At 26.4% G+C, this 23,041-nt stretch overlaps 5 protein-coding genes across 6 annotated transcripts; all 5 read right to left on the reverse strand.

Moving 5' to 3' along the window:
• Positions 1 to 1,555: 1,555 nt before the first annotated feature.
• Positions 1,556 to 2,901, reverse strand: OCT59_006063 (uncharacterized protein; the record flags this gene model as incomplete). The annotated part of the gene is made up of 7 exons (XM_066141013.1): positions 1,556 to 1,582; positions 1,680 to 1,805; positions 1,875 to 2,106; positions 2,193 to 2,240; positions 2,366 to 2,448; positions 2,516 to 2,662; positions 2,890 to 2,901. 7 exons carry the CDS (start codon positions 2,899 to 2,901, stop codon positions 1,556 to 1,558), a joined length of 675 nt encoding a protein of 224 aa, XP_065997847.1.
• Positions 2,902 to 4,818: 1,917 nt separating this feature from the next.
• On the reverse strand, positions 4,819 to 7,874 carry OCT59_006064 (uncharacterized protein; the record flags this gene model as incomplete). 2 transcript variants are annotated; one of them, XM_025333568.2, is made up of 9 exons in its annotated part: positions 4,819 to 4,853; positions 4,957 to 5,027; positions 5,114 to 5,164; positions 5,259 to 5,342; positions 5,439 to 5,543; positions 5,625 to 5,670; positions 5,755 to 6,413; positions 6,479 to 6,690; positions 6,774 to 7,874. In XM_025333568.2, 9 exons carry the CDS (start codon positions 7,872 to 7,874, stop codon positions 4,819 to 4,821), a joined length of 2,364 nt encoding a protein of 787 aa, XP_025171282.2. The 2 variants fall into 2 exon arrangements, with proteins under 2 accessions (XP_025171282.2, XP_065997848.1); XM_066141015.1 differs by lacking the exons at positions 4,819 to 4,853; positions 4,957 to 5,027; positions 5,114 to 5,164; ... (2 more) ...; positions 5,625 to 5,670; positions 5,755 to 6,413 and having other exon boundaries at positions 6,687 to 7,874.
• Positions 7,875 to 9,044: 1,170 nt separating this feature from the next.
• On the reverse strand, positions 9,045 to 9,467 carry OCT59_006065 (uncharacterized protein; the record flags this gene model as incomplete). Its single annotated transcript, XM_066141016.1, has 2 exons — positions 9,045 to 9,242; positions 9,318 to 9,467. The coding sequence occupies 2 exons, from the start codon at positions 9,465 to 9,467 to the stop codon at positions 9,045 to 9,047; spliced, it is 348 nt and encodes a 115-aa protein (XP_065997849.1).
• A 251-nt stretch (positions 9,468 to 9,718) lies between these two features.
• On the reverse strand, positions 9,719 to 10,829 carry OCT59_006066 (uncharacterized protein; the record flags this gene model as incomplete). The annotated part of the gene is made up of 6 exons (XM_066141017.1): positions 9,719 to 9,781; positions 9,856 to 9,905; positions 9,993 to 10,197; positions 10,274 to 10,437; positions 10,520 to 10,534; positions 10,658 to 10,829. The coding sequence occupies 6 exons, from the start codon at positions 10,827 to 10,829 to the stop codon at positions 9,719 to 9,721; spliced, it is 669 nt and encodes a 222-aa protein (XP_065997850.1).
• Positions 10,830 to 19,161: 8,332 nt separating this feature from the next.
• Positions 19,162 to 22,105, reverse strand: OCT59_006067 (uncharacterized protein; the record flags this gene model as incomplete). Its single annotated transcript, XM_025311478.2, has 8 exons — positions 19,162 to 19,196; positions 19,312 to 19,415; positions 19,503 to 19,604; positions 19,684 to 19,785; positions 19,873 to 19,924; positions 20,013 to 20,650; positions 20,720 to 20,922; positions 21,026 to 22,105. 8 exons carry the CDS (start codon positions 22,103 to 22,105, stop codon positions 19,162 to 19,164), a joined length of 2,316 nt encoding a protein of 771 aa, XP_025171279.2.
• Between the last annotated feature and the right edge of the window lie 936 nt (positions 22,106 to 23,041).

A 23,041-nucleotide genomic window follows, 5' to 3' on the forward strand; every position in this document is an offset into this window, starting at 1 on the left:
TAGATTTTCTCATGGAATCTTAAGAATTTTACCATAGTACTACGGGAGTAAATGCATAGCGAAATGCAATTAATACATTTAACTTTATCATTTTTACTTATTTAGTTGTAATTCATATGATCAACTAGTGGTAATATCTAAGTATTTGGCGTAATAAAATAAACCTTTCAACATAGAAGATAATGATGGAAAGTACAAATTAACGAAAAAGGAAACGGAAAAAATAATTTGTACGAAAGTGGAAATAAGAAAAAATTATTATCTTCTTTTGCATATAAAATAAGGTCAAAAAAATAACTGTGTACGACAATTTGAGATTGTATAATTACTTTATAGGACAATTATTCTAAAACTCATTACAATGAACACCGAATATAGTAAATTTTTTTTATTAAAAAAAAAGTAGATCGATACCTAAATACAAAAAAGAGTTCATTGACCTAATTAAAAAAAAAACAAACAAAAAAGAGTTCATTGAATAATAACAAGATATTGTACTCCTGGTTTCAACCATTTTTTCTTGTTTCTACGTGGAATTAATTGTAAAACTATTCTAAACAATTATATTTCGCATATTACTAATATTCTAAAATTATGTAAATTATACAAGAACGATTATCTTTCTAGAACAAAGTAATTTAGCTCTATTAAAAACCATAAAATCTCGGGTTGTTTCCAAAATACAAAATATTTGCATATTCTAATATTCTATGACGTTATTGGCTAAAAGCCTTTAAAGGCATTGCATCGTAAAACATGTCTAGCATCTGTGCAGTAGTTTAATACTTGCATACATCAGGAAGTTTTTAGGTGGGTCGGTCCATGTAATTCCACGTGGGTTTGCTCAGAAATACGTGGAATTCCACACATTCCCAATATCCTACATGGATCCACACCGAATTTCGTGGACTTATGCCGAAAATACCACGTGTTTCGTCACAGGGTATTCGGAAAATACTGGAACTATTTGGATTTCCACATATTTCCACAGTATTTGATGTGGATTTCCATGTGGATTTTAAACGGAAAAAAATTCCTGATGTAAATGTGTATCAGTGTATAATGATTCAAAAATAATCTTTATTTTTTTTGTCTATTATAAATGTTAATGAATTCATATTTTTGACTCAAATTCCCTATCAAAAAAAATTATAATAATAATAGTGTTCTTTTAGGCCATTGTTATTTCTACCCCCAATTTTGTTATTCATACCCTCATGGCCAGAATTAAGGAAAATTTGGCCAAGCGATATCACGTGTCAGTGCATAATGTTGCATAATGTTGGCCAGAGGCGGGTAGAAATAACAAAAATGGGGGTAGAAATAACAGCCGCCTTCTTTTAATCTAGCTAGATATGTATAAGATAAATAATATTATTATTATCTTGAACGTGAAATAAAATTACGTGAGCAAAAGTTAAGAATATTAATTGACTTCTTCAATTTTTTCAAACGCGATTGTAAAATCTTCTTTAATATCATCAATATGTTCATAGCTAACAGAGACACGTATCATCTCTTTTATTTACTCCTGCAGATAATTGTTCTTCGTCCGTTAATTGTTGATGTGTCGTTGAAGCAACTGAAGATGTATCACGAGAGTTTTTGCGTCTCTCACATTAGCTAAATGACTAAAGAAATAATAAAAATAATTAACTAAATTGGTTTAACCTCCTTACCTTGCAAGTTGTAAAGAATGCGGCTCCAACATTTGCATCACCTTTAACACCAAAATCCAAAATACATCCAAATCCATTCCGCATATATTTTTTAGCATTTTCATGATAAGGATGGGAATATGAACCCTATAGGACATCATCTCTTGATTCGAACCATTTTTCTAATTCCAAAACATTTTCAGCTTGTGTATATACAGTATGAACTCTTAATGATAAAGCTTCAAAACCTTGTATTAATAAGAATGATCCAAAAGGGTTTTGACACGGTCCTACGTTGCGCATAATTTCTGAACGTGCTTTCGTAGTAAAGGCATTATATCCAAATATATCCCAATAAATTAATCCATGATAATCAGAACTTGGATTAGTGAAAATTGTGAATCCTCCATTATTCCATGGGGATTTACCTCCATCAATCATTATACCTCTATTGTTGTTCCATAACCTTCAGTCCCTAACGAATGAACATAAAGATTAACGAACGGGACGCTTAATCAAGAGGTGATCATAAACCTATTATAAACAATATCTGCACCATGTTCAATTGGATTAATAAAATATCTACCTATATATAAAATCAAGTTAATTAGAGAGGTATTATCAACGGTAACTGGTATTTTCACATCATGTGCAACCTTACAAATTGCTTCAAAATCTAGAATATTAACAAGATTAATTTCGAATACCCAAGATTCAAGATATATAGCTTTGTTTTATCATCAATTAATCCAATGAATACGAATTTGATTTCTAATTTTGGAAGTGTAACCTTTTCGAAATAATTAATACGTATGGTATCCTTTAATAGATTTTAGTTTACAACAAAAAATAATTACCTTAAATTGAATGTACTGTAAGTTCCGCCGTATAAACAACTTGTTGAAGTATACAATCGTTGATATGGCAACGAATTGTGCAACCCGATGACGTAGAAATAGCGTTAGATCCACCTTCAAGCGCAGCCATTCTCTGTCCAGATATAGCTAACATTTTTTTTTTACAAAGCAAAGGAGAGTCGGCATTTTAGTTGCACTAAATAAAAGTGTGAAATAAATAAATTCTTTTATCTATACATTTCATCCTTTTTTTAAAAGAAAAAAATTTTTTGATTGATTATTTTTGATTTTTTAAAAAAAAATTCGTAAATCAAAATCAAATAAAAAATTTTTTATAATGGAATACCTCGTGTAAACGTGAGCTACTTCTTTACCTCCAAAACCATTTATGACATACTCAATTGCACGCACTTTTCTTCTTATTTATGCAACTACTTTGTTTACATTTAAGAGTTTCAAAACGAAATTTTCTCTTTTCTGTCTTTTCCATCTTTTCGTCATTTTTTTAAATTCTTTGGTTATAAATTCAATGAATTAATTGTAAAGAAAAAAAAATGAATGATGATCACGATGAATAAATTTATTTTTATAAAAAGTCATGACGTACAGAACCTTACCAATTTTAGTCATTGCATACTTATTTAGGTCACGGGAATTGGAATCAACAAGGGACGAAAACCGGAGCAGCAAATTACCGATAAAAAGGGATCGACACAAATACTTAGCATCTTAGCGTGACGTCGTGACGATAAGATTTCGGCTTAGTAAGACGTGTCAAGATCAAAAAACAGCACAGGTATCAATACATCTTATAAAAGGAGAATCAGAATAGGCATGGATAATGATAAAGGTATAGTAATCTTGTCTTTGAAACTATATGGTAAAAGTACAAATTTTTCGATGGTTTCCAAAAGAAACAAAATTGGCAGACATTAAAGAACGATTTAAATAGGTCGCTTATAAAGAATTATCCGACGATTAAAAAATCTCTCAGAAGCGGACCTGCGATTTAAATTTATTGGGAATTATAATTGGTTATTTGCTAAAGTTTGAAGATAGAAGGGAAGCGAGTCTTCTATCTATGCATATTTTAAAGATGAGGGGCGTTAGCGAAGGCGATTACGACTTCATTAGAAAAAGAAGGAATAGAAAAAAAGGGTTATGGTTTGAAAATCTAATTCTTTCGCCGAATATGAAGAATAAAGTCCAAGCTGTTTCAGATACGAAAGTAGATGAACTACCCACCGAAGATAAAGTAATCGATACAGTGAATAAATATAGACGAGCATCATGATTCGAAAAAACACCAAAAATTGAATCGACGAATTTAATAATATACATCTCCGGAAAAGGTTGTGAATGTAATTAACGAATTACGAGACGAAAATATGTACAGAAGAGACAAGAGGATCTGGATTCTGGTGGGTCGAAGCAGGTCATACCGTTTCGGAAGCCGATAAACATGTTTAATTTTTAGCACACAATGATACTAACAATTAGAATTCATTTTACTTTTTTGTGTAAAACAATGAATACTAGCTTATAGCTTTTATCTCTCAGAATTTTTAATGCTTTTGTGACTTAAAATATTTTTACGGCTACTTGTTTCTATAGCCTTGTTCATTTCCAGTCGGTCGCATTTTTCGGATTTAAGTTTATTTGATTGGGCTGATCAGTTTGTACAACGCCCAATTTTTTTGGTCGAACGCCAAAAAATAACCAACCAAAATTAGATAATTTCTGTTTACGTGACATTTTAAGGAAAAAAATATATATCAATATAAGGAATTCGAACTAAATTTCAATCTAAAGCACTTCAATTTGTTCAATTTGCAATCGAAAATAAAAAAATTTATTAAATAATTTTTGTATAACAAAATCTGACCGAAAAAATACGACCGACCGGAATATTTGTAAAATCACATTCTAAACAACTTATTTGCATATTATTGAAATGCTCAAATTATATTAATCTTATAGAAAACGAACGTGTTTGATAAATTGATTGACAGCGAACCTTCAAAGAAAAAGTACTAGTACTCATTTATTTGTTCAATTACTTTAAAATATTCAGTATAAATAAATAAACAATTATTCGTTAATATGAACAATAGTAAGTATTACTATATAAATATTATATTTTTGTATATGAAATAAAAAAATTACAAATTCGAGACTTAAATAAATATTATGCCCGGGTTCTAATTTCTTTTCTTTTTATAATGAGAAAGTCTAATAAAAATTATTAAATATTTCTAATGTCCTGAATTTGCAGAATAACGAAATATTTTACTTTCATAGTTCTATGGATAATTGAAATTAGTTTTAATACGTTTTCCTATAATAGTATTTTCATATTTGATTTAAATAGAAAAATTAAATATTAATAATGTAAACGTTAAAACAATAATAAAATAAAATTGAGCCAGATAAATATTTACCACTATCATCATGAGTTTCTAAATTTAAATATCCTTCATTTCTTCTCTTTTTTAAATTTTGTGATCTGAAACTGAACAAAAAATTATATGGTAAATTTAAATGATTAGTTGTGTCATTTATAAACATTCTTTTTATCATTATTTTAAATAGTACTACCTTTCGGTATTTATATCAAGCTCTAATTCTGTTGAGATATATCTAGAATAGCTTAAATTTTGAGATGATAAAATAATTAAAAATTAATAAATTTAAATAATTAGTTGTCATTTAAAGACATTTTTTTTATCAATATTTTAAATACCTTTCAGTATTTATATCAAGCTCTAATTCTGCTGAAATATATCTACTAGAATCTAATGTGGTTGAATAATTTTGAATCGTAGAACTTAAATTTTGAGATGATAAAACCAATTAAAAATTAATAAAATTCAAATAATTATTTGTGTCATATAAAACATTTTTTTTTTGTTATTTGAAATACCTTTCATTGTCTTGTATATCAAACTCTAATTCTTCTGAGATATAATTAGAATTTAAAGAGGTTGAAAATTTTTGAATTGCAAAATTTAAATTTTGTGACGATAAACTAGCAGTAAATAAATTAATAAATTCAAATAATTAGTTACATCATTTAAAATAAATTTTTTTTTTTCGTTATTTTAAATACCTTTCAGTGTCTTTATCATCCTTTAATTCTGAGATATAATTGGAATCTAAAGATTATAACGTATTTCTTATAAATTAAAGTATATATAAAATATTTTTAAATTACAATCGAAATTTTTTTTTTGTAATACCTTGTTTACCAAATGAAATTGTTGAAGAATAGATGGATGAACATTTAGAAATTAAAGCACTTAATGGCCTACTTGTATAAATGGCTCCTGAATGTCGCTTTTTAGCAAATTCCGGCCCAATCTTCTTTGATTCTATCAATTTTTTTCTTTTTTCTTCAGCTTGAATAAATTCTGCTTTATTTTTACATCTAAATATCCAACCACTAAAAGTTAAACGAATTTCTTTTATAGAAGGTCTTTTTTTTGGATCAGGGTCACAACAACTTTTCATTAAGTTAGCATAACATTCTGGTGTATCTTCTGTAATTTTAGGTCGTTCTCCATCAAGAATTTTATAAATAAGAGTATGATCATGTTCAACATTATCAAAAGGTTTACACCCTGTTGTAAGTTCCCACATAATCATACCAAAACTATAAATATCAGCTTCTTTAGAAAATTTTGATCCTTTAAATATTTCCGGTGCAATATAAGGTATTACTCCATATATTTCATTATTTGATGATTTATTATTTACAGCTTGTGATAATCCTAGATCTCCAATTTGTAATTTATCATGTTTATATTTATTCCTACTATATCTACTACTTGAATCACATAATATGTTCCCGCTATGGAAGTCTCGATGCATAAATTTTTTATTATGAATAGTTTCAAGTCTAAAAATATAAAAAATTGATGACAAAATTTTAGAATATAATTAATATATATAAAATATACATACCCCATTGAAATGTCATATAAAATAATTAATTTTTGTATATTCCATGTAATATTTGTAAAATTCTTTTGTAAATACTTATGTAAATCTCCATTTGGCGCATATTTCATAACTAATACATAATCCTCTGATTCGGGATCTTTAGTAAAGCCATAAATTTTAATGATATAACTCAACATATAATCTTCTTTAAAATAATGTTGATTTGATTTTAACTATTTAAATTTAAAGGTTTAATTAAATTAAAAATTAAGTTTATTTGACAAGAAATTATATAAGAAATATTTAAATATTTTACCTCATTTAAGAAATATTTTCCAATATTTTTAGAATTTTCAAATCTTTTTAAAATGACAGTTTCATTTTTATTATTTTTATTCGACCAAGTTGCTTTATATATAATACCATATCCTCCTTTTGCTATTTCTTTAACATCTGTAAATTGAGAAAAAGATATCCATCTAATTGATCTTATCTCATTTTTTCCTTTTAATTTAATTATAGAAAATATAGAACTTAATATAGTATCGTCTGATATAAAGTATTTATCAATTTTTTTTACGATATTTTTAAACTTATTCATCTCTAAATTATTTAAATTATCATGTATAATGTTGTCAAAAATAAAATCATCAAGACCAATGCATCCACTGATAAGTGATATTCGTTTGCATTTTTTACATTTAGATTGATCCGTAGGTCCAAAAAGAATGTTTGTTATTAAACAATATCTGCATCCAACATAAAATAGATAACAATTTCCACAATACTTTTGACAGTCTGATGTAGATGTTAACTTTAATTTACAAATATCGCACTTAATATTTTTATGCCACCATGGTAAGTAAAGAATTGAAATTTGCTTTTTAACCAAGGTTGATTCTATCAATTCAGAAGAAATTATATAACAATCTGAACATAATTTAAATTGCTTCATAATCTCTTCATCTGTTCCTTGATATAATGACTTTCCACATAATTTACAATTTTTTTCACTTTCAATCACTTTATTGTATAAAGTGAGATTGTTTTTAACAAGTCTATAACTAGCATATCCATCCATTTGTTTAAAATATAAAATTTTCACACAATTTCTACAGCATTCTTGAATACTTTGTGGTACTTTTGTCCTACTTATTTCATGTTCACTACATTCCAAGTCCATTATATAGTGTACATCCAAATAAATATTATCATCAGTTATATCATTAATATAACGTGATAAACATGGTTTGCAATATTTTTGCCAACAAAAAAGCGCTTCAATATATTTTTCTCCACAATAAACACAATTTTGATCATCCCAGTTAAAAGAAATAAATTTAATCGGTATAGGACTAGATTTTAATCTTGGCGTTGGATCAAAAGAATTTTCATCATTTGTATTTACAATTTCCATTTTATTAAGTTAATTAATATTTGTTATAAACAGGTATCGATAAGATAATGAATTTGGAAAATTTTGAATGTACGTATTTTATTTATATCTGAATTATCAGGAGTTTTGAGCCTTTTGTTGGTGATACGGAAAGTATTTCTAGATTTTCTCATGGAATCTTAAGAATTTTACCATAGTACTACGGAAAAATCCGTCTAAAAAATTTAGCATTTTATCGGAGTAAATGCATAGCGAAATGCAATTAATACATTTAACTTTATCATTTTTACTTATTTAGATGTAATTCATATGATCAACTAGTGGTAATATCTAAGTATTTGGCGTAATAAAATAAACCTTTCAACATAGAAGATAATGATGGAAAGTACAAATTAACGAAAAAGGAAACGGAAAAAATAATTTGTACAAAAGTGGAAAATAAGAAAAAATTATTATCTTCTTTTGCATATAAAATAAGGTCAAAAAAATAACTGTGTACGACAAATTGAGATTGTATAATTACTTTATAGGATAATCATTCTAAAACTCATTACAATGAACACCAAATATAGTAAATTTTTTTTTATTAAAAAAAAAGTAGATCGATACCTAAATACAAAAAAGAGTTCATTGACCTAATTAAAAAAAAAAAACAAAAAAGAGTTCATTGAATAATAACAAGACATTGTACTCCTGGTTTCAACCATTTTTTCTTCTATTTGTTTCTACGTGGAATTAATTGTAAAACTATTCTAAACAATTATATTCTCATATTACTAATATTCTAAAATAATGTAAATTATACAAGAACGATTATCTTTCTAGAACAAAGTAATTTAGCTCCATAAAATCTCGGGTTGTTTCCAAAATACAAAATATTTGCATATTCTAATATTCTATGACGTTATTGGCTAAAAGCCTTTAAAGGCATTGCATCGTAAAACATGTCTAGCATCTGTGTAGTAGTTTAACACTTGCATAAATGTGTATCAGTGTATAATGATTCAAAAATAAACTTTATTTTTTTTGTCAATTATAAATGTTAATTCATAATTTTGACTCAAATTCCCTATTAAAAAAAAAAATTATAATAATAATAGTGTTCTTATAATCTAGCTAGATATAAGATAAATAATAATATTATTATCTTGAACGTGAAAATAAAATTACGTGAACAAAAGTTAAGAAATATTAATTGATTTCTTTAATTTTTTCAAACGCAATTGTAAAATCTTCTTTAATATCACCGATATGTTCATAGCCAACAGAGACATGTATAATCTCTTTATTTACTCCTGCAGACAATTGTTCTTCGTCCGTTAATTGTTGATGTGTCGTTGAAGCAGAATGTATCACGAGAGTTTTTGCGTCTCCACATTTGCCAAATGACTAAAGAAATATTAATAATAATTAATTTTTCATGTGAATAAAGATAATTAGTTAAATTGGTTTTAACCTCCTTACCTTGCAAGTTGTAAAAGCATCAATGAATGCGACTCCAGTATTAGCATCACCTTTAACACCAAAAGCCAAAATACATCCAAATCCATTCCGCATAAATTTTTTAGCATTTTCATGATAAGGATGTTGGATATGAAACCCATGAGACATCATCTCTTGATTTTAACCATTTTGCTAATTCTAAAGCGTTTTCGGCTTGTCTATGAACTCTTAATGATAAAGTTTCAAGATCTTGAATTAATAAAAATGATCCAAAAGGATTTTGACATGGTCCAATACGCATAATTTTAAACGTGCTTTCATAGTAAAGGCATTATACCCAAATGTATCCCAATAAATTAACCCATAATAATTAGGACTTGGATCAGTAAAAAATCGTGAATCTTCCATTATTCTATGGAAATTTACCTCCATTGATTACTATGCCTCCTATTGTTGTTCCATGACCTCCAATCATTTCGTTGCGCCTAACGAGTGACATAAAGATTAACAAATAGATATTCCAAAATGACGATTAATCAAGAGTTAATCATAAACCTACCGTGAACAACAATATCTGCACCATGTTCAATTGGCTTAATAAGATAACCACTTATATATACATAATATATACAATCAATTAATTGGATATCAATAATATAAATAAAAGTAAAAAATCCCTCATCTCTTTTTACTTACCAGCACCAAAGGTATTATCAATAATAACAGGTATTCCCGCAACATGTGCAATCTTACAAATTGCAAAATCTGGAATATTTAATTTTGGATTTCCCATAGACTCAAGATATATAGCTTTCGTTTTATTATCTATTAATCTAGCGAATTCTTCCGGATCATCACCTTGAACGAATTTAACATTGATCCCAAATCTTGGAAGTGTAACCTATTCGTTTAAAAAAAAAAAAATAACTAGCACACATGATGTTAACTTTAAAAGATTTTAGTTTACAAAAGAATACCTTAAACTGAATGTAAATTCCGCCATATAGACAATTTGTTGAAATGATATTATCACCCACCGAGCAAATCGTTGATATGGCAACAAATTGTGCAGCCTGTCCAGATGGTGTAAAAATAGCGTTAGTTCCCCCTTCAAGCGCGGCCATTCTCTCTTCAAATACAGCTAATAATTTTTTTTATGAATAAAATAAGGATCAACATATATTTGTAAGAATAAAAGTAAAATAAATCTAATATTTATTTACATGATGTTGGATTATCTTTTTTAAGAAAGAAAATTTGATTAATTATTTTTGATTAAAATAAAATTATAAATCAAAATCAAAAAAAAAAAATTTTTTAAAATGTAATACACTCGTATAAATGTGAGCTGACTTCTTTACCACCAAAAACATTTGCGGCGTGTTCAACATTTTTAAATGTAAACGAAGTAGTTGCATAAATTGGAACAGCTCTTGCACGTGTAGTAATATCAGGTGTATCATGTATGGCCTGCAATTGAAGAGTTTCAAACCGAAAATTTCTCTTTTCCGTCTTTTCCGTCTTTTCCGTCATATTTAAAAAAAACAATGAATTTCGGAAGGAAAAAAATGAATGAATCAAATGATCATCGGGTATTTATAAAATCATGATGAACCTTACTAATTTAGTCACTGATTGACCATATGTAGAAAAGTATATTATCTATAGAGTATAGTATGAAGCGCCATACTGATCAAAAGTCTATGGAAAGCCGCCATGGTCAAAAGTGCGTAGCAAAACATAGCGTGTATACGCTATGTTTTGTAGCGCATATACGTTATATTTCACGGCGGGTTACCCCTGTTCTGTCTGTTTCAGGGGTAACCTGTTGCAAAAAATAGCGTTTAATACGCTATGTTTCATAGCGTTATATACGTTATATGTTATGACGGGTACCCGTTATAAGAAACGGCGGGTACCTGTTATATGGAATGGCGGGTACCCGCTATAAGAAACGGCGGGTACCTGTTATAAGGAACGGCGGGTACCCGCTATAAGAAACGGCGGGTACCCGTTATAAGAAACGGCAGGTACCCGCTATAAGAAACGGCGGGTACTCGTTATAAGAACTGGCAGTCAGCATATTAACTTTTGATATCAATAATGATAATTATTTATTTAATGAAATTTTATTTGCAAATATTAAAATTTAAGTCACCCATTTACGATTTTAAAGAAAAAAATCACCATATATTTATTTTTATTTAAGTGTAAAAATAAAAGAAACAATAACAATAAATAAAAAAGATAAGTAAATTACAATGATCAAGGAGAAAGATGCTAATAAAAAAATGAAATAACAGTGGGAGTAATGGAAAGTAATAGAAGATGAAAGGTAGTAAAAAAGAGTAATGAGAAGTGATAGGAAACAAAAAGGAGAAATAGGACATAATGAGAGATGAAAAGGAGTGATGGGAGACGAAAAGGAGTGATGGGAGACAAAGAGGAGCGATAAGAAATAAAAAGGAGTTATGGGAGACAAAAAGAAGATGAAGAGGAACGAAAAGAAGTGATGGGAGACGAAAAGAACGAAAAGGAGTGATGGTAGACGAAGAGGAGTGATGGAAGACGAAAAGGAGCGATGGGAGATGAAAAGAAGTGATGGGAAGATGAAGAGAAGTAAAAATTTATTAAAATTGTAAATTTAATAAAAAATTTTCCAATAAATTTTCAATCAATTTTTATAAAAAAAATTAAAAAAAAATTTCAAGCCAAAATTCTCGATACACTTATTAAAAAAAAACTATTATCAATAAAATTTTCTATTAAGATTTCTAAACAAAATTCACCATCAAAAAAATAAAAAAAATTTTCAACAAACAATTCTCTAATGAAATTCTCAATCAAAAAAAATATCCCCGATTAAAAAGATTCTTACCACCTATTAAAAAAAAATTCTCAAAGAATTTCTATATCAAAAAAAAAACTCTCCTATTAAAAAAAAAATCTTTACCGAAATTCTCTATCAAAAAAAAAGTCTCCCCTGTTAAAAAAAATTTACACTAACGAAATTATCTATCAAAAAAAAATTCTATGATGAAATTTCTATCAAAAAAAAAAAAAAATTCTCAGCGAAATTCTTTAATGAAATTCTCTATCAAAAACAATCCCCCTATTAAAAAAAAATTCTCTAATAAAATTCTCCGTCAAAAAATACTTTCACCTATTAAAAAAATTCCCAAAAGAAATTCTTTATTAAGGAAAACTCCTTCAATTAAAAAAAAATTCGTAACAAAATTCTCTATCAAAAAAAATTTCACTTGTTAAAAAATTTTCTAACGAAATTATCTATCAAAAAAAAAATCTTCTCTATTAAAAAAATTCTTCAAATAATTTTCTACAAAAAAAAAAAATCTCAAATAATTCTCTATCAAAAAAATCTCTCCTGTTAAAAAAAATTGCTCCAACAAATTAAGTATACGTCAAAAAAAAAAAAATCTTATTAAAAAAAATTCTCCAATGAAATTTCTATCAAATAAAAGTTTTTAACGAAATTATCCATCAAAAAAAAAAAACTCAGAAATGTCCCTATCAATGAAAAAAAATTTTCTAACAAAATTTTTTATCAAAAAAAATCTTCTTATTAAAAAAATTCCCAATGAAATTCTATCAAACAAAGCTTTTGCCTATATTAAAAATAAAAGTTCTCTACAAAATTTGTTTATAAAAAAAAGCCAATAAAAAAAAAAAATTTTTTTTTAAAAAAAATTAAATGGCAGGTACCCGATATGTAAAATGGCGGGTACCCGATATGTGAAACGGCGGGTACCCGATATGTGAAGCGGCAGGTACCCGATATGTGAAGCGGCGGGTACCTGATATGTAGAACGGCGGGTACCTGATATTTGAAACGGCAGGTATTCGATCCCTTAATAATTTAAAATTTGGTCCAAAATAAATTAATAAACCGTTATAATATAAAGCGCATACGCGTTAAATTATGTAGCGTATACACGTTGCTTTTTATGGCGGGTTACCCCTGAAATTGACAGGTTAACCCAACAGAACAGGGGTAACCCGCCGTGAAATATAACGTGTATACGCTATGTTTTGTAGCGTGTACACGCTATGTTTTGCTACGCACTTTTGACCACTACCGCTTGCCATAAAAGTCTGGGGTTTAAACCCCAGATCAAATCCCAGATTTATCCGGGGTGAAAATGGATTAATCCATATTTCATCCCAGATTTTCCTATATTTCACCCCGGATTTGATCCATATTTTATCCCGGATCTGATCCACATTTTACCCCAGATTAATTCCTTAAATTTCACCAAAAATTACATCACACCCAATTGTCAAACCCCGGATTAATCCATATTTCATCCCAGATTTAATCCATATTTTACCCCGGATTAATCCATATTTTATCCCAGATTAATCCATATTTTATCCTGGATCTGATTCCCGGATTTGATTTTATCTATATTTGATTTTATCCTGGTGATATAAATCCAACATTACGAAGTCAATTATTGATTTTAACCAGTTAGAATTCTTGCCGATCAACCAATAAAATTAAATTCTCCTTACGCTGCTCTTTTTAAAAATTTTTTAAAAAAACCTTAATAATTAATCTTAACTCTAGTTAGCATTATAAATTTAGCCAGAATTATGATTACTAAATATATAAATTTCAATATTATATAATTTTAACCAATCAAATTTATCATAATTTTTATCTTATATAAGTAAAAAAATTGAGAAAATTTTTTATTTACTTTACTTAATCAATTTATTTTATTAAAAACTATTTAATGATAAAATTTTATAAAATTCTAATTATTAGATCATCATATAAAATACAAGAGATACCTATTATAGAGGTATTGCACTGAATAAATAATAAAAATAATTTATTTTAATCAGCCTGTTAATAGGTTAATAATAAATTTTTAAAAAAATCTCAAAATATTTTTCAACATATTTATTTATAAAAAATGTATGAAAATAAGTTTTTTACTTCAAATCACCAGGTAATTATTTTCATTTAGCCAGAATTATCAATTTTTACTGGCATTATATTTTTTAATGCTGGTTGATTATCATAATTTCAGTCACCTGGTGATCATCATCTCCAGTAATAGTTAGAAAAATTCTGAAAATAAAATTTAAAAAAATTTTTTATAATAAAGTTTCTATTTATATATAGGATGTTTAAACTTTAAATATGAATTATATATATAATTATCATAATACTAAATATTTTTTCAATAATACCAACAAATTTTCTCCCCTATATAATCTAAAAATATTTATTGTTTATATTTATCTAAAGGGCTTGGTTTTTTTTTGCCTTCTAATTATAAAATTGTTAGATAAGAGAAATAAAATAAATAATACCAAATGATTGATATGAAAATTTTCCTTTTAAAAAGTCATATAACCTTATGTATAATTTTCCAATTTTATTGGAACTAAAATTTCAATAAGTGTAATGTCAGTTCCTATAAAAATGAAAAAAAAATAATTAAAAAATTATTTTATTTTTGAAAAATATTTTTTGAAAACTTATCTAAAATTTCGGTCATATGATATAATGTGAGAATGGAATCAGCATTACAAACTTGGCAACTTGGCTGAAATTAAGCGTAAAGGGTATGACATCTGGTAATAATTTAAAATCATGTAATCTCTATATTTAAGGATAGCCCTGAAATTTGAAATTAATTTAACAAAAATCTGAAATCTGAAATTATGCCATAATTAAAATTAATGAACCCGCAATTCCAGCCAAAATCGAAATTCAATAGTTCCTGCTGGAATTAAGTGCATAATTCCGGCTGAATTTACATATTTAATTTCAATTTTGGCTGGAATTTCAGATTTCAGAAGTTTGGAATTACGGATTATGGGTTCAGAATTTTGGAAAATCTAATTTCAGGGTCATCTTTATCTCTATTCAAAACATCTCATGTAAACTTTAATAGAAATTTTACTTTATTTTAAAGTTATAAGAGAGGTTTCTAAAATGATCTCATAAACAAAAAAATCTGATCACATGACTTAAAACCTGTGATATAGTCTAAGGATAAAATATAATCCGGATAAAATATAGATCATAAAATTGAATCTGGGATAAATCAAATCCGGGATAAAATATAGAATAAAATATAGATCAAATCCGGGATAAAATATGGATCAAATCTGGGATGAAATATGGATTAATCCGGGGTTTGACAATTGGGTGTGATATAATTTTTGGTGAATTTTAAGGAATTAATCTGGGGTAAAATGTGGATCAGATCCGGGATAAAATATGGATCAGATCTGGGATAAAATATGGATCAAATCCGGGGTGAAATATAGGAAAATCTGGGATGAAATATGGATTAATCCATTTTCACCCCGGATAAATCTGGGGTTTGATCTGGGGTTTAAACCCCAGACTTTTGAACAGCATGGCGCCTCATAGTATAGACTGTATCATTGAACTCCATACTTAGCAATGTGTTACGTAATCGAAAGTCAATAACTATAACAGCCGTGAAAAAAATACGGATCAATCTAAAAATTCTTAAAACACTATAACAATAAAGAAAGTATTGAAAGAATAAAATTTCAGATGATGATTATAAACTTGAAACTAATAAACACCTTTACCTAAAAACAACTTTAAAGATTACATTCCCAAATGAGAAGAAAAAATCTTTAGAAGATATTTTTGTAAGTTATGCTACTTGCGGTTCACGGATTAATGAATCTTGCGCGGAAAAATTCGAAACCTTAATTTGTGCTTTATTAACTGCCAACATTTTAGTAATATTAAATTAATATCTCAAGTCATTAACGAATATTTTTACATAACTTGGAATAAAAATATCAAAAAGAATCTTACGTTATTAAATACTTTAACTGATTAACGCATATTATTTTTAATAAAATACAATTATTTGTGTAACATTGTACCTCTTGTAAAGAGTAAAATAAAATTATTATTATTCTCATTTGTAGTTTATCTATTCTATCTGAATAATAATAATAATAAATTATTTAAGAACGAACTAAGATCAATTTTAACATCATTGCATATCACAAATAAAAATATAAGGCGTTGGGCCATTTAATAGGAAGAATTTATAAAGGGATTCGGCCGTAAAAGAAAAGATTAGTTACTTATGTACAGTATTTGATTTGTTTACCATAAAAGGAATAAAGGATGTAATTGTAAACCGAGTTTATTTTTAATCTAATTTAGAATTTCAACTTTAACTTCTGTATATAGTATTATTAATTTAAAATATTTAAGTCTGCGAAGATACATACATTTCAATAAAAAATATATTTATTAAAAACAAATAAATAAATATAAATAAAACCTTTCATAACTCAAATATTTTAATGTATTTTTATTATTAAACTTATGGACAAGTCTCGTCGTCTTATTTAAATAATTTCTTTAAATTCGGCATAAAATTTGGTTACATTTTATTGTTAGCTCGTTAATATTTACTAACAAATTCTAATCTTCCATCGTAAAATCTATAACTGTTCTAATACTTTAAAACCTGGATCACTTCGGATTGTTTAAACACCCTCAAGCATAATAAAATAACCAATTATTGGAACTTAAATTATCAAATTGCAATACCTACCCTTAATGTTGGTATTACTCTTTTATAGATTGTAATAGTTTTATAATTCTTTACTAGGAGACGGGAGCCGTTGTAAGTCTGGAGCGAAGATAAAACTAAATTTATGATTTAATTGGATGACATCACGTGAGGGATAAGAAATTTCATATAACCTAGGGGTTAGATAAATATACGGGGGGGCCAACTCATAGGTTACACAGGCTGATCAATAAAAACCCGAACTGTCGCCACTATAAATTGGTTACACAAACGAATTTTCATATTAAATCGCGCAAAAATTTTACTTTTTTTTAATTTTTTCGACGCGCATAGATAGAGAAGCAGCCGATCTTAAAAGTTAAGGTTGTATATGTTAGCTCTATGTAAGTGTAGTTTTTTTATCAAAATTGAACCACTGGTTGCTTCGTTCTTGATTTTATGTGTATTTGTTACTTTTATATTAGAAAGCTAGAATTATACTTTTTTTTTTTTAGAGATTCCAATAAAAAGTTATAAAATATTTTTGCTTAAAACATTTAAAAATAGTGCTTTCTTCTTTTATTATGTATTATTTTCAAGTGTGTAATAATTTTTCATATAGTTTTGAGGTATTTCAAATAGCCGATCCTATTTTTTGAAAAATACAGAAAATAAACTAACGAAAAAAAATACGTAACGATAAACTTGAGCATTTCGTCATTTCCGAAAAATAGTTTTTATTTTGTGATGGGTTGATTATCGGCAGATCTTTCACTTTAAACATGGGGTATCGTTACATTTTACTAGTAACACATAGTAATTTACATATGGTGACAGTTCTGGCGATCACTAATCAGCCTGTGTAACCTATGAGTTGGCCCCCCCCGTATATTTATCTAACCCCTAGATATAACCCAGAAAAATTCTTCGATCACGTGATCTGTTTTTATTTATCACATCGTCACGCCCTGTCCAAGTTTCACTGTTTATATTTATCTGAGGGACTTGGATTTTTTCAAGTAGATGAAATTCTATTTGTCACGTTTTATTCATCACATCCTAAATTCTTCGATCACGTGTCAGTGCATAACGCCGGCCGAGTTCGAAGAATTTTCTGGGTGCCGTTGGGGTAGTTAGAAATTTCATTGTGGTCGATCATTTTTCATAATAGTCCTTTGCTTCGCAGGCAATAATATTAAAAGTTTTAATTTCTTAAGATATAAATATTTTATTATTTTAATCAGTAACATCATTTGTTAGTAATCATCATTTTTTAAATTGATGTAAATAAGATCGCATTAATTGACTATTTGCTTCTTAAAATATATTTGTTTATTTCCATTTTATTGAAATTGAATAATTCTAAAATTAGAATAGGTTTTCATTTTTTACAGGAATATATTATTTCACTCCATATAAAATTTATTAAATAAAACTTTTATGATGTTTAAGATCTTTAATAAAATTAATTTAGCAGAGCAATCCCTAAAAGTAAAATTTAAAAGAAACTGAGATTCTCGAATTTATTCCTTAAAAAGCTAACGTCATTTGAAATAGGCGCAAAATTTAAAAGGCAATGTAATAACACCCAAATTAACATAATTTTGACCAAACTTAATACGGTATTAATTTACAGAAAATCGGCAACTAAAAATTGTATAACATAGAAACGCGTGATATGTGCTCCTGATCTATTCCATGTTTATATTCGTTCCGTGAAGATTTTTGTGGGCTAGTCCAATTCTGGTTAATAAAGTTTTTTATTATCATATTTCAACCTTGAGATGCAGCAGAATATCGATTTTAAAAATCAATTTTTGTTCCTTAAACTGATTTTTTTCTTTAAACTGAAATTTTTCTTTAGCCCAATTTTTTTTTTCTTTAACCCATTTTTCTTTAACTCATTTTTTTAACTCTTTTTTAATTTTTTTTCTTTATACTGTACCTATAAAGTAATATTTTTTCCTAATTATTTTTTTTTCATTCTTTCACCTTTTTAGGTTTAGATCAGTGATTTGGATCAATACAACCGTATTCTAAACAACTCATCTGAATTCTCAAAGAATATAAATCTTATAGTAAACGTGTCGACAATTTATTTATTTATTAGAATGTACTGTATATAATTCGTACTTGTAATCTCTAGTACATGAAATAAAAAAAATCACAAATTCAAGTCTTAAATAAATATTATTTCTGGATTCTAATTTCTTTTTGCATTATTTTCTTTTTTATAATGAGAAAGTCTAATAAAAAATTATTAAATACTTCTAAATACATTACATTTGCAGAATAACGAAATATTTTTACTTCTATAAATAATTGAAACTAGTTTTGATACGTTTTCCTATAATAATATTTTTTATATTTGATTTAAATAAAAATAAAAAAAAATTAAATATTAATGTAAACGTTAAAACAAAAAATAAAATAAAATAAAATCGAACCAGAAAAATATTTACCACTATTATCATAATTTTCAACATTTAATAATTCTTCATTTCTTCTCTTTTTCAAAGAGGTTGAAAAATTTTGATTTGTACAACTTAAATTTTGTGATAAGAAACTAAGTAAAAAAAGAAAATTAATAAATTTTAAATAATTAGCTGATATCATTTAAAGAACATTTCTTTTATCATTATTATTTTAATACCTTTTAGTATTTATATCAAACTCTAATTCTGCTGAGATATAATTAGAATCTAAAGTGGTTGAATAATTTCGAATCGTAGAATTTAAATCTTGTGATGTTAAACTAATTAAAAAAAAATTAAGTTCAAATAATTAGTTTGTGTCATTTAAAAAAGATTTCTTTTTTTCGTTATTTGAATTACCTTTCAGTGTTTATATCAAACTCTAATTCTTCTGAAATATAACTAGAATTTAAAGAAGTTGAAAATTTTTGAATTGCAAAATTTAAATTTTGTGATGATAAACTAAACGGATAAATTAATAAAATCCAAATAATTAGTTAAGTCATTTTAAAAACAAAAAAAAAAAATTTTTTTTTTCATTTCAAATACCTTTTTATAATATCTGTATTATAACTTTCTAATTTTGAGATATGACTAGAATCTAAAGAGTATAATATATTTCTTATTAATTATATATATATAATGTTTTTTAAATTGCAATCAACTTATTTTGTAATAACTTTGCTTACTAAATGAAATTGTTAACGGATAGAAGGATGAAATTTTAGAAATTAAAGCACTTAATGATCTACTCGTATAATTGCCTCCTGAATGTCGTTTTTCAGCAAATTCAGGTCTAATCTTCTTTGATTCTATCGATTTCTTTCTTTTTACTTCAGCTTGTTTAAATTCTGCTTTATTTTTATTTGTATACATCCAATCACCAAGAGTTATACGAATATCTTTTATAGAAGGTCTTTTTTTTGGATCAGAATCCCAACAACTTTTCATTAAATTAGCATAACATTCTGGTGTATCTTCTGTAATTTTAGGTCGTTCTCCATGAAGGATTTTATAAACAAGAAGTTTATCATGTTTAACATTAACAAAAGGTATACAACCTGTTGTAAGTTCCCACATAATCATACCAAAACTATAAATATCAGCTTCTTTAGAAAATTCTGATCCTTTAAATATTTCCGGTGCAATATAAGGTATTACTCCACATATTTCATGATTTGATGATTTACTATTTACAGCTCGTGATAATCCTAAATCTCCAATCTTCCATTCATCACAATTATTACTTTTATTTGACTTAAATAATACTATGTTTCCACTATGAAAATCTCGATGTACAAATTTTTTTTCATGAATAGTTTCAAGCCTATAAAAATATGAAAAAAAAAAAATTTAATAATTTAAAATTTAAAGAATATAATTAATAAATAAATACCCTTCTGAAATTTGATATAAAATATATAATTTTTCTTTATTCCATGTAATATTTGTAAAATTCTTTTGTAAATACTTATGTAAATCCCCTCCTGTCGCATATTCCATAACTAATATATAATCCTCTAATTTAGGATCTTTTGTAAAACCATAAGTTTCAATGATATGACCATATTCTTTAAAACAATGATTACATGATTCTAACTAATTTTTAAATATAAAGATTTAAAAAATTAAATTAAAAAATTTAAAGTTTATTTAAAAAAAAAAAAAAATTATATAAAGAAATGTTTAAAAATATTTTTACCTCATTTAAGAAATATTTTCCAATATTTTTAGAATTTTCAAATCTTTTTAAAATGACAGTTTCATTTCTATTTGACCAAGTTGCTTTATATATAATACCATATCCTCCTTTTGTTATTTCTTTTACATCTTTAAATTGAGAATAAGGTAACCACTTGAATGGTTTTACTTGTTTTTTTTCTTTAAATATGGTCCCTAATATACTTGATGGCACAAAATACTTATCAATAATACCTTTTACAATATTATCAAATTCAACTGATTTTAAATAATCTGAATTATCGCATGTCATAAGACCACTATTAAAAAGAAATTCATCAAAATCACTATTTATATGCGATATTCTTTTGCATTTACATTGAGATTTAAGTGTATGCCCAAAAAGAATGTTTGTTGTTAAACAATATCTGCATCCAACATAAAATATAAAACAATTTGCACAATATTTTTGACAGTCTGATGTAAATATTAACTTTGAATTACAAATATCACACATAGAATAATCATGCCACCATGGTAAGTAAAGAATTGGAAGTTGCCTTTTAATCAAGGTTGATTCTATCAATCCAGAAGAAATTATATAACAATCAGAGCATAATTTAAATTGTCCCATGATCCATTTATCTGTTCCTTGATATAATGACTTTCCACATAATTTACAATTTCTTTCACTTTCAATCACTTTATTGTACATAGTAAGGTTGTTTTTATCAATTCCATAATCACTAACATATCCATCCATTTGTTTAAAACATAAAATTTTCACACAATTTCTACAACATTCTTGAATACTTTGTGGTATTTTTGTTCTGCTTATTTCATGTTCATTACATTCTAAGTCCATTGTATAGTGTACATCCAAATAAATATTATTATCAGTTATATCATAAATATAACATGATAAACATTTTTTGCAATATTTTTGTTGACGACAAAGAAGCGTTTCAATATATTCTTCTCCACAATAAATACAATTTTTATCATTCCTATTAAAAGAAATAAATTTAATTGGTATAGGACTAAATTTTAATCTTGGTGTTGGATCAAAAGAATTCTTATCATTTGTATCTATAATTTCCATTTTATTAATTAAATATTATGTTTAATATATATATATAAACTTGTATCGATAAGATAAATAAATTTGGAAAATTTGAACGTACCGTATTTTATTTATATTTTGAATTATCAAGGAGTTTTGAAGTTTTTTTTTTGTTGGTGATACGAAAAGTATTTCTAGAATTTCATCATGGAAATTCTTAAGAATTTACCAATAATACTACAGAAAAGGTCCATTTTTAAAAAAATTTTAGTACTTATATCGGAGTAAATTTGCATTAGGAAACGTAATTAATGCATTTTGACTTTATCATTTTTACTTTATTTAGTTGTGATTTATATATATATGATCAACAAGTGGAAAATATTTTTAAGTATTTTGGCGTAATTATTATTATTAAAACATTTCAGTATAGAAGATAATGATGGAAATTACAAATTTAACGTGGAAGGAAAATGGGGAAAAAAATGAAGTAATTATTTTTACAAAATTGGAAAATAAAAAAAGAAAATTTTTCTTCTTTTGTCTATAAAATAAGGTCAAAAAAATAATTATTATGTACTACATAATTATTTTTGTAGTATGATCATTTTTAAAAGCATACAATATTAGCGATTAACATTATAGTAAATATATTTTTTTTTAAAAAAAATAGATCTAATAATACCTAAATACAAAAAAAGAGTTCATTGAATAATAATAAAGGTAATGTCTTTGTTTTTTCATCTTATTATGGTTTCAATAGAATAGTTTTACAATTAACTGCTTGTTAAAAACAAAACAAATAATATATAACAATTATATTCGCATATCCAAAATTATTGTAAATTATGTAAGAACGTAATTTAGCTCTATTAAAACCATAATATTTCAGGTTGTTTTAAAGATACTATGTAAAAATATTTGCTCTATGACGTTATTGGTTAAAGGCCTTAAAAGGTATTACATCATAAAACA

The sequence above is a fragment of the Rhizophagus irregularis genome, chromosome 14 (assembly GCF_026210795.1).
Source record: "Rhizophagus irregularis chromosome 14, complete sequence".
NCBI classification, from domain to species: Eukaryota; Fungi; Glomeromycota; class Glomeromycetes; order Glomerales; family Glomeraceae; genus Rhizophagus; species Rhizophagus irregularis.